Raw genomic sequence first — 12,673 nt, 5'->3', positions numbered from 1 at the left:
TGGACGATGTGTGTCATCATACCAGAAACTGGTTGTAAAAAAAGAGTATATCAATATTCTTTGTTTATTCACGATGATCATGGGGTAACTTTCAAACAACTTTTTACTGGGGATTGAGTTTTTTGACTGTATTGTGAAAACATGTGAAATTCATCTGGAACAATTACTACATGTACTGTAATCTATATGAAGGACTTCATTAATTTATTTTAATTGCATGTTTTTATAATTTGTATTTACAAACAGAAGGCATTTTTTCTAAATTTTTAGCTGCCAAATCAGTTTTTATTAACATGTCTCTAATGACTTCCTCTGATGCTGTTTTTCTGAAAACATGAATCCTACATTATGGGATCTATTCTATTTTTTAGTGTTTCGATGGGAATAACTGTTGCTATTTTGCTTGTGCCCATGTCTATCTGTATAATACAGCTGACTCTACTTTCCCTTTGTCATTTAACATTAAATGTGCAACAATGTGTCTTTCATGCAAGCAAAGTAATTTACTGTCTGTTGATTGATGAGGTTGAAGATAGTGTGAAATGATGGGAAAATACTTTTGCTAGCGATAGTTTACTAAAAATACAAATTAAAACTAAAAACAATATCTCTATCATGTCATGTAGCTCGTCACCAGTGGCTAAATAGTACCCTTACCGTAACCCTAACCCTTACAATAGGGTTAAATAGTACCCTTACCGTAACCCTAACCCTTACAATAGGGCTAAATAGTACCCTTACCTTAACCCTAACCCTTACAATAAGGTTAAATAGTACCCTTACCGTAACCCTAACCCTTACAATAGGGCTAAATAGTACCCTTACCTTAACCCTAACCCTTACAATAGGGTTAAATAGTACCCTTACCGTAACCCTAACCCTTACAATAGGGCTAAATAGTACCCTTACCGTAACCCTAACCCTTACAATAGGGTTAAATAGTACCCTTACCTTAACCCTAACCCTTACAATAGGGTTAAATAGTACCCTTACCGTAACCCTAACCCTTACAATAGGGTTAGTTTCGGAGGGAGTAGTGGGGGGAGAGAAAGAACAAAGGAACAGTCCCATCTTGCCGACAGGAAGATGGATAAGTGTGAAGTGTTGAACGCCGATTGATCAGTAAGAAAGCGCCGACTGATCAGTCAGAAAGTCTCCCCATTGTTCATTCTCTCCCGCCCCCTCTCACGTAAGCACAAGCTTGTCGGTGATAGCCTTGGCGGCGCCTACCATTATGTTTAATCTGTGTAAAAGACAACCCTGATAATCGCCTCTTCAGATTTGCGCTAAACAGACCCCCATATTTACGCTGGGCTGCTGTTAGGCTCCTGTTTCTTGTTTGCAAGCAATAAATACCGGACTCAGATATTGTGGCTACTCAGGACTTATTTCTTGATTCTTACCTCCGAAGAGCTGAAGTACAGAGGGGGTAAATCCTAGACATCCACCACAAGACTCAATTTAAAAAGGATTAAATTATAAGAATTTGCCATCAATCCACACACAATACACCAGAACTACAAAGCGAAAACAGGTTTTTAGACATTTCAATAACTTTGTTAAAATTTAAATACAGAAATACCTCATGTACATAAGTATTCAGACCAATGTTCCCTCTAAACTGCGCGCCTGTGCAATCGCGCACTGCTCGCACATTCTCAGCGCACAAGAAAATCTATGCAGCGCATAAAATAAAATTCACCATAAACGTATTAATTAATATCTAATATTAGACCTAATCTAATCTAATTAATTAGACCAATAATGTGTTTTTTGTACCATTTTTCAATGTAACACAGTGAGTGACAGGTGTCCAGCCAATGATACGATACGGTTTACTTACGCTACGCAGCCAATCATAGCATTGATAGTGCTTGCATATGTGCCCTGCCCATACGCACCATGCAGGTTAGCTAGCTAACAACAATGCGGCGGAGTTAACCCATTTGTGCCGGATGCTGCGCTACGCAGCATTGCATCTACCGCCGGTTGCTGCGTTACGCACATTTGAATTTGCCGCCAGTTGCTGCGTAGCGCAGCATATTTGTGCTACATTTCAAGCTTCCAGTGCAGATTGTGAAAGAGGATTTAGTTTAATGAATCATATCAAAACAGCATCCAGAAATCGTCTTGAAGTGGCACATTTGGACCAGCTGATGCGCATAAAGTCAAAGCAAGAAGCAGACGAAGCCATCAACCTGGACAAAGTGTACAACCATTGAAGTGAGAAGGACAGACGTGAAAAATAAGGTAAAATTAAAGTCAAAATGTGTGCATATTCTAGTGACATTTATTAAGATTTTTTATTTATGGATATTAATCATTAAATGCTGTTACTACTAGATAGTTTATGGGTAGTAGAAATGCTAATAAAAAAACTGTGTAATTAGATATTTTACAGACAAAGAGTTACAAGAATTTACACTATCACAAGCTACAGCACATGTCATTGACCAAATGTGAATGTTTTAATGTGAACAAAATGTTATGTCTGAAAGGTGTATATGTCTCTTTTTTTTTCCAGAACAGGACCCTCAGCCAGGCCACAACTGGACCACAGCCAGGCCAAAGCAGGACTCTTCCCATGGCCAAAGCAGGACTCTTCCCATGGCCAAAGCAGGACTCTCACATATAACATATAACATACTATACATCTCATGAACAACAAGATTTTTGTCTTTTTCATTTTAAGTGGGCCAAATCGCTTATATTAAAAGTAAACTAATGAAAATTGCTGCTGTAATTTGATTATTTTAATAAGCCATGTAACTTGCTATGATCCAAGGTTTTGAACAGGTGTGATACTGGTGTGTGGCCACAGCGTGCACATCTGATGTTGCAGTGGTCCTCAGTGTGCTCAGGGAGCTTGTGTATATGCCCAGACACATGAAAAATTAGAGGGAACATTGATTCAGACCCATTGCTATGACACTTAAAATTTGCTAAAATGCAAAAATGTCATCAACAAATTACTCAGTAAATTGAACTGAGTCCATCTTAATGCAAGGATGATAGTTCATGTCATTTTGGTATTAATATCTTTGTTTTTATAGGGTCTCTTATTTGCATAGGAATCAGTTGCACACTGTGTGGATCAGGTTGTCATTAGAAACTGAGCAAATGGAGAGGAACAAAACTGCTCAGGAATGCGACCTGAGGCCTGGTGAAACTTACAAAAATCTGAGTTGGTAGTGACATCCCAATCTACACAGTGTTCAATTGATTCCTATGCAAATCAGAGACCCTATAAAAACAAAGATATTAATTCCAAAATGACATGAACTATTATCCTTGCATTAATATATATATATATATATATATATATATATATATATATATATATATATATATATATATATATATATATATATATATATATATATATATATATATATATATATATGCCATTTAGCTGACGCTTTTATCCAAAGCAACTTACATTGCAGTGAGTGCACAGAGGACCATTAAGATGGACTCAATTCAACTTATTGAGTGATTTGTTGATGACAATTTTGCATTTTAGCTAATTTTAAGTGTCATAGCAAAGGATCTGAATACTTATGTACATGAGGTATTTCTGTATTTCAATTTTAATAAATTTAGTGAAATTTCAAAAAACGTGTTTTTGCTTTGTCATTCTGGGGTATTGTGTGTGGATTGATGGCAAATTCTTTCAATTTAATCAATTTTAAATTGAGTCTATAACAACAAAATGTGGAAAAAGTTAAGGGGTCTGAATAATTTTTCAAGGCATTGTATACACACACACACACACACACACACACACACACACACATTGATCCTATTTAGCATTTACCGATTGGAATCAAGGCGTTGAAAGGATCCCTGTCAGCTGCTCCAATGGAGATACTGCGATTGGCTGTGATTGCAAGGTAAACCCTCTGTCTGCAGAGCCGCATTAAGCTAGCAGTATGTAGCAGCACTAATTGCAATTCTATCAAAATAAAAGTCTCCAACTCCTTATTGTACTGTCACAAATGTATTACTAAATTCGTGTTGAAAGAACCCTCATGGGATGTCATGACAAGTTCTTAGAGCTACTTGTGAAAATACATTTGATCCATTGTTTACAGATATGGTAGTGGCTCATGAATGCAGAAATGGCTGATTGTAGCTTTAAGTAAGAAAAGCTCTTATAGCTTGAGCTTTTATTTAATTAATTCGATCCGGATGTTTTATGTCCCAGTCGTTGCTGCGAGCGAAACACAGATGGTTTGGTTCGATTCGACACCATATTGAGCTTGGCTGGACTTGCGAGTAATACAGTTGTATGGAGCTGGGCAACTGTAACACCTTTTGAATAGAGACTGTTGGTTAGGGTAGATAGGCTAGTGTTTGTATTTCCTTTGGGACCGATACAATAACTTGTGGAGCAATGACGACTCGGTCGGAGAGAGAAAAAGCCCAGAAACTGAATGAGCAGCATCAGGTCATTCTATCCAAAATGCTCCGAGAGGATGACAACAAGTATTGTGCCGACTGCGAGGCGAAAGGTAAGCAGTTGGCCGCTGGAATTACAGTGTCTGTGAGCGACCCTTACTACTACTAAAACGTGTCTGCGAATGTCAGCAATATTCAGGAATTTAAACAAGTTAAACTGATAGAATTAGCTAAATAGCAGTAGTGCATGTTACCTGTCATTCCCGCTATTGTTGGTGTGTATATAATAAGCAGAGAACCTAAAAGTGCTGTGGTATAGGCTTGCTAACTTAGCGCTACCTCGTTGGAGAGGATAAGGAATAGCGTGATGAAACTCAGCGGTGGTGCTACAGTAATCGTATCGATGTCATGTCCTTGACTCCATCATTTATTTAAGAGTGGAAAACACGTTGTCGGCGCGCTGTCTTATATTGTCACTATAATCGTTCTCTCCAGTCCAGCATCGTTGCCTTTACACAAGGTGAATCGAATATTGTGCACTGAACGCTGAGAGGTATAGATGCTGTGGCTCATTCAATGCCACTACTAGTATTGTCTCTACGTGAGCGCGCCTCTCTGACCCACCTCACTTGTGATTAAATGCCTCTTTCGTCATCATGATGACGTTTTTACTGGCATTCAGCTACCCTCGTTCGTTTCCAAGATCCCCGTTTTCACCAGTCATGTTGCAATGCATGGGTGACACCTTATTTTTTGCTCACGCAAGTTGAGCATCAAACATCCTAATGTGTCCCTACTTCATATCAATGGGCTCTAATAAGCTCATGTCCTCGAGGTGATTATGTTGTCAAGTGAGTCCAATGATTAGGACGGACTCTCTCTCGTGACTGAATGTTGGCTCCTGGATTGGCAGGTGCTGTTAAGGTATATTGATTAATATACTGTAGCCTATTGGTGGTAAGAGGGACACAGGTTACAATGCCTTCAGCTTTGCAATGTGAAGCAGGTGAAATAGCGGCTTGCATGTGCAGGTATGAAGTGGTGGTGTGCACCTGTCTCAAGTTGTGTGATCTACATCTCATGACTGCAACAGACAAAACAAAACGAACAGACTTTGACAAAACTGCCACACTCCTGGATGAATCAGCTGTGTATGTACTTTGTTTGTGGCAATGACACAAATGTTGGCAAGGCTCACAATACAATTGAACAGAAGGTGTGATTATGTGTGTGTTCTTTCACTCAAGCTTTTCTTCAATCGAAATGCAACATGTAGTATATTCCCTGTACAAGTGTTGTTATGCCAATGTGTTACAAAGACACACCCTAAGGAAACCTTGACAGGGTCAAGTGGACTAATGATGAGTGACCACTCCTTTTTCTTTGCCATGTTCTCTGCACCCTGTGTATTCCTGCTATATATATATATATATAGATAGATAGATAGATAGAGAGAGAGAGAGAGAGAGAGAGAGAGAGAGAGAGAGAGAGAGAGAGAGAGAGAGAGAGAGAGAGAGAGAGAGAGAGAGAGAGAGAGAGAGAGAGAGACTCAGTCAGTATGTCAGTTGAGTGACTTTACTGTTGTGGGTGAGAGAATGGAAGGAGAAAGAGGCAGGCTGAGATACAGGGAGGCATTACTATTTGAGGTGTTGCTTATCTTCTCTTTCCACACTGTCACCCCTCCCGTCTCTCGCTCCATCTCTTCCTCCCTGCCAAGGCTCTGGTTTCTCTTGCCACACAATGACAAAAGGAAAAATAAATTACCCCAGGCTCCTTCATTGCCTTGCCTTCCATGGCCAAGAGAGATAGGGCTAAGCTGTGTTCCCATTTCAATGGCTTCCTCTCCTGTTCCCATTTCAATGGCTTCCTCTCCTGTTCCCATTTCAATGGCTTCCAATGGCTTTCCACTACTCAGGTTTCCAGCTGCGCCATGTAGCCTAGGCTAGCTCTCATTTATCCAGCCCTTTTCAGATCAGAATTGGGAGAAGGAATATTGATAGTTTTCTTCAGCAGTCTTTCTACATGCTGGGCTGACTGTCTTGTCAGGCTCTAGTCAGAGCTTAGACAGACATCACTGAGTAAAGGGCCTGCAGCCCCCTCTCTTTCTCTCTCTCATTTGCTGTCTATCTTGTGTGCAAATACAAGCAAACACAAACATATTTCACTCTCTCTCTCTCTCTCTCTCTCTCTCTCTCTCTCTCTAACACACACAGGCACACACACCAGAGGCATGTTTACACATGACTGGAAGGGCAACCCTCTGATAGGCTGTCCTTGACCAGCCTTGTATGTGACTCACAGGTTACATCATAGAGCTCACTCTACTAATAGTACACACACACACACACACACACACACACACACCCTCTCACTCTTAGTTGTGCCTACAACACAACAGCCCCACATTAATTGTGTGCCATCTGATGAGCTAACAGAACTTTTGTACATTAAAAGTGATTAGGACTGTAATAATAACACAATGACAAATGAATGCAATGTGAGTGGCAGGATTTCCAATGGCTCACTTGGCAAGGCACAAATAGGGACAGTTCCTATATTAGCGCTGCCACTCCAGATACAATGCATCACACGCGGATAATGAGGATGCCAGAATTCATATGTAACCACACCCTCTCCCTTTATCCTCCTCCTTTATTCTATCAAATCAATAGCCTTTTGTCATATGAAGATCTAGCTTCCTCCCTTTACATGCTTTTTGAGGATGTGAGTGGTGGAGGACGGAGGAGAGGACTCAAGTAGTTGTGTTCCTAACAATTGACAAAAGGCTAATGACTAGGTTAAGTGTCTCTTCATTCCGTGTCACATTTTGTCCTCCCTATATTTCAGCTCCATGTCCTTATCTTCTCTCACTTGGGTGCGTTTGTGCATCCGTGCGTGCGTGCGACTGGCCTGACATGGTTGGTGGGTAGACTGGTATGTTGGCCCAGCTTTGTCAACTGCAGTGTGGTGACTCACCTGAGCTGCTCAGCTGTAATTCCATTTTTTTTGGGATACCAGTCTGTTTGAATATTTGCTAACTCTCTTAACAGCTTGCTTGTAACAGATACCATGTTTGGCCTTGAGCTATCCTACTCTTGTGCTGGGACTGTGGTGCTGCTATGCCTTGTAGTGTCATTTGGAATGGCATGTCCTGGGCAGGGGCGCTGGCTGGCACACTCTCCTCTGTGTTGTCACAGGGAGCTTTAGTGAGATGGCCAGATGGGCACTGAGGGCTGTGCTGACCTCTCTTTGGTAGCTGCCCCCCTGACTGTCTCTGACCCTCGCCCTCTCTGCTTGCTGTGTGAAGAGAAGGCAAGCATGTCAGCGCCAGGCCAACTGGCAGTGCCCAGTGCACCAGTCGCAGAGACGGGCTAAGCCGGTCATAGTCTGAAGCCGACCTTATTTGAAGGTCTACTTCAAGGTCTACGCCATTGAATAAGGCCTACATGTGAGGCAGGTTCTTCATGACCTTTCAGTGTCCCCACTGCAGTTCCTCCCATCACCAGCAGGTGAAGCCACAAGCTCTTTAAATTCACAGAGTCTGGGAATTAATAGCAGATGTACCTTTGCTTGCAAATGTTGTCATGGCATAATCTTATTTATTTTGTTCGATAAACATAGTTTACATTTTATGTATTGATTCATTTTCACCACATTTTTTTCTGGTCATCCACTTAACCTTATACATAGCCGTAGATTTAGTTAGAATGTTGTTAGCTATGGGAATTGTTTTAACCAAGCACAAAAAATGTAATAAAGTCCCAGTAAAAAGTGAATTAATTAATTAATTAGCTTAATTAATTATTCATTCAGTCATTACTTCATTCATTGCTTTCTCTTCTTTTCCCGTCTCCTACTACTGATATACAGGATAAGTGTAATATGTTGGATATCCTACCAAGTAGGCCTGTTGGATATCCTACCAAGTAGGCCTGTTGGATATCCTACCAAGTAGGCCTGTTGGATATCCTACCAAGTAGGCCTGTTGGATATCCTACCAAGTAGGCCTGTTGGATATCCTACCAAGTAGGCCTGTTGGACTTCACCTACCCAGTGTTTTAACATGAGAACAAATGAAACAAGTCTACAGTAAACATCTTGTCCCCCACGGCCAATCAGTGTAATTTCAGAACTTCAGTTGTTTGCTATAGCAACCCTTGGGCGAATCAGTCTAATTTCAGAATTTTAGTTATTTGCTATAACAACCCTTAGGCCACTAAGTGTAATTTTGTAAATGCCAGATCTCTATGGCAAGACCCATCATTCACCCATGCTTTGTCAAGATTATCCCAGTGGTGTCTGAGATATGACATACGATCACACAGACACTGATCCAAAGTCCCTTCCCCGATTTCGTCGTGGGGGACAATAAAAGGGATGGGCCTGGGACTAGTTGACAAAACCACTTCTCCTGGATGCTAAACCTGTAACTCCAACCTACACTCCTGCCAGTGAGCACCAGGGAGCACTAGAGTATTACACACATCTAGGTGCCATCTGGACCATAGATCTAGGATCAGATGAGCATTTGATTAGGGGGGTGGGGGGGCCTTTTTCCACTTTGTGAATGACTTGATGTCCACACTTCTGGCAAGGCAAGGACACAATCTGTAGGGCCTCTGTGTCACTGTCTTTTAACTAGGCCTAACTCACCTCATCAACCACCTGCTACCCTGAAGTCCTTCCACTAGTCTCTCTGTCTCCCCCGCTGTCACACACACACACACACACACACACACACACACACACACACACATACACACACGATGCCCCAGAGCCTGGCTGAGTGACAGGGGAGCTCTCCAACTTGGGGAGGTGAGCAGCCAAGCATGAAATTAAGGCCCCAACCATCAACCTGAGGACAGACGGGCGCTGGTGTCTGTGTGTGTCTGTGTATGTCTGTCTGTGTGTGTGTGTCTGTGTGTGTCTGTCTGTCTGTGTGTGTGTGTGTGTGTGTGTGTTTGTGTATTTGGTTCCAGTCAGGTCAGTAGCAGCAACAGTATTGTGGGTGTGTAGTAAGTGTGTGGTCTGATTGGTCTGTCTGTGGTTTGTTTATGGTTGAACCGTGTGTTGGCCTGTTGGTGTGTGTTGTCAGATTGTACTCCACTACTTTATGTCAGGTGGCTAACACACGTAACGGTCGAGGTAAATGATCCCTGCTATCTCTGACTCTGTGACTAATCTCTCCCAGCATGCACTGCATGGCATGGGCGGCTTATCACCATGATTGAGCATGGTGGGCTGGCTGACGGATGGTGTGTGTTTAGTCTAGGTGTGTGTCTGTGTGTGTATCTGTGTGTGTGTGTGTCTGTGTGTCTGTGTGTGTGTGTGGTGTTGACAGGAGCAGTAGAGCTCATAGCACAGTTGGCAACAGTAGTGCTGTATTAATACTGCATCAGTACTACTTTGATATAATGTGTTAATACTGCATTAGCACTGAACGAGGAAATGTTGTGTGTACACCCGCAGTCCAATTCAGAAAATGTAAACTTGTCGGCACAACCATCAGCGACCATATAGCTAGAACCGTAAGTTAGACCGCTTGCATTCCCTTGGTGTAGGCCTAGTGTCTTGATTACATCTCACTTACAGTAGGCTATGTGACATGTCATCATGGCACTTCTCTCACAGATTGACAACCACTGTCTGATGACCTGTAGCTGAGAGAGCCTCTGAAAACTGTGTGTGTGTCTTCCATGCTGACTGTCTTTCTGATAGTCACATCACATAGTGGCCATAGCTGGTTAGTCATGATGGACAGAGGAACTTCCAGTGCCACTGTTGAAACCAGACCCAGTGTATTGAGTGAGCACCAGATAAATAAATGTCTGTGTACATGTTCTCCGCAGGTCCCAGGTGGGCCTCATGGAACCTGGGGGTCTTCATGTGTATCCGCTGTGCTGGCATCCACCGCAACCTGGGAGTCCACATCTCCCGTGTCAAGTCTGTCAACCTAGACCAATGGACCCAGGAACAGATCCAGGTAAGTGTGTGTGTGTGTGTGTGTGTGTGTGTGTGTGTGTGTGTGTGTGTGTGTGTGTGCGCGTGTGTGTAAAATACACATATCCTTTGTGAGGGATTCCTATATGTGATGTGAGTGTAAGTTTGCTTGTAAGAGAGAGTCAAAAGTGTGTGTTTGAGAACTAAGAGATTGTATCTCTGGTTTATTCAAGGCTTTGCAAAGTGACTGTAGAGTGTGTGAGGCTATTTGTGACTGTAGAGTGTGTGAGGCTCTCTCAGAATGTAAATTGCTGTTTTAATGGCTAATTAATTCCTGATCGGTAATTATTCCATCTGCAGATCGTTCACTCCTCTTCCGATCAAATCCATCAACCTCATGTTCACTTGCGTGTGTGTGTGCGTGTGTGCGTGCGTGCGTGCGTGCGTGCGTGCGTGCGTGCATGCGTGCGTGTGTGTGTGTGTGTGTCACTCCCAAGAGCTAGGCCTAAATGAGTAGAATGTAAATGCAGTATTTCAAAGCTCTGGCAGTGTGAGTTTTATCAGTTTCAACATATTCTGTTTGTGTTAAATACTGCATTATTCATATCCCCCCCTCTCCCACTCTGTTTCTCTGTCTGTAGAGTGTACAGGATATGGGGAACACCAAGGCCAGACAGCTGTATGAAGCCCACCTCCCAGACAACTTTAGACGACCACAGACCGATCAGTATCCTCTGTGTGTGTGTGTATGTGTGTGTATGTGTGTATGTGTGTGTGTATGTGTGTGTGTGTGTGTATGTGTGTGTGTGTGTGTGTGTGTGTGTGTGTGTGTGTGTGTGTGTGTGTGTGTGTGTGTGTGTTTTTTCATTTTTTTTTAACCTGTATTGTGTGTGAGAAATATGTGTTTGTTGATGTATTTAATCAAGATCAATTCTATCCAACAGGGTTCTCACTACAATTAGTGTAACCACTAATTAACAGAGACTGTTATGCTGAGTGGCAGCATTGCATTTGAACTGCCTGTAGTTGTGATGAACAGGACAGGACAGCTGTGTGGTTGAAACAACAGCTGTTCCTATTCCGGCTGAAAACCTCAGATTTAAACTGTCAGGGTGCTTAAAATTCCTCTCAAAGATCTTACATCATCTGGCATTGAGAATCCTTTGGAGTGTTCATCTTTACTCTTTTGAAGTCTGCTACGCTAGTTCTGACAGTAGCACCAAGCCAGATGGTAGAAATACAATATTTTGATACTGGTGGATATAATAGCTCAGATCAGACAGTTGAGAGAAGATGTGGAGAAACTAGTTATACAATGCAGTGACTTTCCATCCTTTGTGTGTTTGACCTTGAGAAAATACTTTAAATAAGTTATGACTAGATTTCTAGCTAGCAGTATCACATACCACAATGTTGATAGTAATGTTGATAATCCAGCTAGCAAGCATACTTACATACATCATTAAGTTACGATAGCGGTCTGTACTGTCTAAGTGCATTTGTCAAAACATTCTACAACTAGCTAGCTTCATCCCGCCCTTCCCTTTCCCTTTTTGATATACTCTATCCCTTTTCAAATATCATATGAAATATCAACATCCTCACACAACCAACCAACAAATAGCAACCTCAGAATAAGGATTAATTTTCTTCAATTCAATCCCTTCAAATGTCAAATATACATTTAAGTTAAGATTTAAATTAGAATACAAACAAGCTTTATATTTACTTTGTTCTCTCTCTCTCTCTCTCTCTCTCTCTCTTCCTCTCCTTCTCCCTCCCTCCTTCAGTCACTGGCCTCTGACTCGCCTCATGTCAATTCCAGCATGAATAAAGATATGCCTACAGGAGCAGTGCCCAAATAGATTCTCTGTCTCCCTATACACACTATATTTCCATGCTCTTCCCTTAGTCTTGTTGTTTGTCTGTAGTTAGATTCAGTAGCTCTTCAAAACCCCCTCCCCTACATCCTCCATGTACCCCTCCCCTCCCCCTATTCCTGTACTTCACTATCCTTGTTTACTCCCACCTCTCCTCCATTAGCCACTCTTTTTCATTTCCGTCTTCTCTCCTCCCTCTTTCTCTCTCCCCCATTTGTCCCTTTCTCCTATTCCCCACTCTCAACCTTACCCTCCACCCTCTCTTCCTCCCATCGTCTCCCTCCATTCTTCACCCAGGTTATCCTTTTTTCAGTAGCCGTGCTATTGTGTCGTAATCAAAGTTTCATGAAGGTGCAAATCCAATAATGCCACTGGAGCAAGGTGCATGTGCCTGTGCGGTGTTGTTCCTGAACCCCTAACCTCAGAGCCGTGGAGTTCTTCATCCGGGACAA

At 42.1% G+C, this 12,673-nt stretch overlaps 1 protein-coding gene across 1 annotated transcript in view; it reads left to right on the top strand.

Moving 5' to 3' along the window:
- Positions 1 to 4,396: 4,396 nt before the first annotated feature.
- The window catches only part of LOC310822386 (stromal membrane-associated protein 1-like), a gene marked incomplete at both ends in the record, with an annotated part of 34,412 nt that continues 26,135 nt past the window's right edge, over positions 4,397 to 12,673 (top strand). Inside the window, 4 exons of the mRNA XM_083694724.1 lie at positions 4,397 to 4,514; positions 10,251 to 10,384; positions 10,983 to 11,068; positions 12,647 to 12,671. Coding sequence (XP_083550850.1) covers positions 4,397 to 4,514; positions 10,251 to 10,384; positions 10,983 to 11,068; positions 12,647 to 12,671 — 363 coding nt within the window. The remainder of the gene's footprint in view (positions 4,515 to 10,250; positions 10,385 to 10,982; positions 11,069 to 12,646; positions 12,672 to 12,673) is intronic.

This window comes from Argentina silus (genome assembly GCF_951799395.1).
Source record: "Argentina silus genome assembly, chromosome: X".
Lineage (NCBI taxonomy): Eukaryota > Metazoa > Chordata > Actinopteri > Argentiniformes > Argentinidae > Argentina > Argentina silus.
The sequence above is the reverse complement of the archived record's forward strand: the minus strand, read 5'-3'. Positions and strand labels throughout refer to the sequence as shown.